Genomic DNA, 2,618 nt, shown 5'->3' with positions numbered 1-2,618 from the left:
CACACACACGTACATACACAATAACATGAATAGATCAGCATTGAGCCCCTGGACCCGTAGGACTCTCCGACAACTGCCCATTGAGCAACTGCCTTAAGATGGCACAGATTCACGAAAGCTTCATACAGTAGCAAAATACCACCTGGAGGGCAACGTTTCTGCTCGTATGTAATTTATCAAGCTTACATCAGCAATATCTCTTCCTTTTAATTAGCTTTATGAAGGGATAAAATGTCGACAGAATGTTTAAACAGTCTATACTACTGACTTAAATAGGGAAACACACACACACACACACACACACACACGTTCATGTTCTGTGCAGTTGAATTGCACTGTTTAGTGTAACCCGATTGTAATCGTACTACCTCAAGAACTTATATTCACAGCGCAGAAGAAAACTTCCAAAGCAGGCCATCCCGAATTATTAGTGATGATAATTCTTCTTCTTCATAAAGACTGAACGAGTGAATTAAAAATCGATATTGATAGGATTAGAACTCAGAGCAGTGAGGTGGCAAATGCTGAACACCGTTGAGATAAACAATATTCCATATTCATTTCACCCATTATTCAACTTTAAAAAATAAATTATTTACTTATTTATTATTTTTAACTTTATTTATTTATTTATTTTACAGCATCGATAACATTTTTGACGAATATACTGTTATGAAATAACCACTAATACTAGATCAAATGGTCAATAGCTTGTATTTGCACTGCGAAATCAGAAACTAATATCCAAGTCAGAAGTCAAACATATACACCCAAATGAGGAAGGAATCGAATTCAAAATATACGTTATTGATTAAATTACATTAAACAATGCCTTTTTCTTTTATATATAGTACTGATAAATATAATTATTGTTATTCATTCATTCGCTCGATGTCCTAATTTTCACAGCCGATCAACAATATCAAATACTTATCTCTGTGAGTGTGTGTGTATGTCTGTGGTTGTGTGTATATGTGTAGATATATGTGCGTGTTGGCAAACATATATATCGATACGTTTGCTTGTAAAGAAAATTTACGATGACAAACAATTGTTTTCGATGAATGAAAAACAGGCTAGCGAAGAGGCTAACAACGGTGTATAGTAGTACCGGCAGTTTTAATTAGGCTTTGATGTCACACGAAACTGTTTTGATGACAGACAGGAAATAAATAATGAAAAAAATAAACTAAATCAAAATATATATCTTGGTCGAATCAATAATAAACCTGAAAATTTGAGCAATGAAAACTTACAGAATGTCCACCATGTTGTGTTGTCATGGAAATAAGCACATCTTAAGGTAATAAGTCTGTACTGCTCACATCTTAGGATAATCATTTTTCCAAAGCGAAACTTCACGTCACCTACCAGGGTTTACTTGTTCATTATAGTGAATTCAACAGAACCCAAACAGAGGTTTAAAATGAATTTGGAAAAAAATATTTGAAAGAACACTTGTGAAGATATACTTATACATGTAGAAAGAGGGGAAGAAAGTGTAAGGTAAGCTACAAGGCGAAGCAAAATACGTAGCATTGCTTTGTTTACCGATTGAAGCTATTTCATTTCACTTTTGCTATTTATCTTGAGAAAGGATTAAATATCATAACATTCTAGCAAGATATGGTGGCAAGTGCCGTTAATAAAGTAAAAAAGTGAGTTAATACTGAGTTGAGTCCATGGTGCGGTTTCAATACTCAGTCAAAGCTGTTTTAATTCAATTATACTACTCATCCATTTGTAATGAACACCATAATTTCCCATTCCTTTCTACTCAAATTCTGAGCCTCGGTGCTTATGTTCTCTTACATACTGTCCACTCCGTAAATGTTTAATCCTCGGGCAGTTCAGCTCAAGTGGACTCGTAATCGAAGACGAAAATTTCATTTTTCTTTTTTTATCAATTCAGACAGAATGTATCTAGTACTACATTAGGCAATGTGTCTTTCCTTTGTAAGACATCACGGCGTAACTCGAAAGAAATTTAACTGCAATATCTAACAGGTAGAATGAAAACGTAAAGGCTCGTAGAAGAGTCAATAGCAGGTTATACATGCACTGTACATCCGGCAAATTTTGGTAAATCTTTATATTAACACCCACACGATTTTTCACTAAGAAAAAAAAAACTCGGATTTTTTGGCTTGGAATCAAGACCTCTTAATATGCTGCAAATCCCTTATTTTGGTTCGGAAAAAAGGGGGCGCGAGCGAGGGGGTGGTTATATTTAATAACGAACCATGTAATTCACACTCTGGAAAATTATTTACTCTTTTACTTGTTTCAGTCATTTGACTGCGGCCATGCTGGAGCACCGCCTTTAGTCGAGCAAATCGACCCCAGGACTTATTCTTTGTAAGCCTAGTACTTATTATATCGGTCTCTTTTGCCGGGTGTTAATATAAAAATTGGTTAATTACGATTATAAAGAAATTTGTGGGGAAAATCTTTTCCAAGGGGATGGGGAGAGGACTTCGGAAAATTCACAAAATCCGAGTTTTTCCCTCATAACTTTAAGGAAAATGAGGTTTTTTCAATGAAAGTTTATAGAAATATCTTTCAAACGGCATACATTACGATTATAAAGTAATTTGTGGGGAAGATGTTTTCCAAAG

General features: G+C 34.8%; 1 protein-coding gene across 4 annotated transcripts in view; it reads right to left on the bottom strand.

Moving 5' to 3' along the window:
* Positions 1-2,049, bottom strand: part of LOC106872345 (WD repeat-containing protein 97) — a 103,585-nt gene extending 101,536 nt beyond the window's left edge. For 3 of the 4 annotated variants that reach the window (XM_014919300.2, XM_014919302.2, XM_052966644.1), the window contains exon 1: positions 1,257-2,048. In XM_014919300.2, the coding sequence (XP_014774786.1) occupies positions 1,257-1,270 (14 nt within the window). In that variant the 5' untranslated portion in view covers positions 1,271-2,048. Of the gene's footprint in view, positions 1-1,256 lie in introns of all 4 variants that reach the window. The other variant, XM_014919301.2, reaches the window with a different exon arrangement.
* Positions 2,050-2,618: the final 569 nt, after the last annotated feature.

This window comes from Octopus bimaculoides, chromosome 3, assembly GCF_001194135.2.
Source record: "Octopus bimaculoides isolate UCB-OBI-ISO-001 chromosome 3, ASM119413v2, whole genome shotgun sequence".
Classification (NCBI taxonomy): domain Eukaryota; kingdom Metazoa; phylum Mollusca; class Cephalopoda; order Octopoda; family Octopodidae; genus Octopus; species Octopus bimaculoides.
Note: the sequence above shows the minus strand (reverse complement) of the source record. Positions and strands in the feature narration are given on the sequence as shown.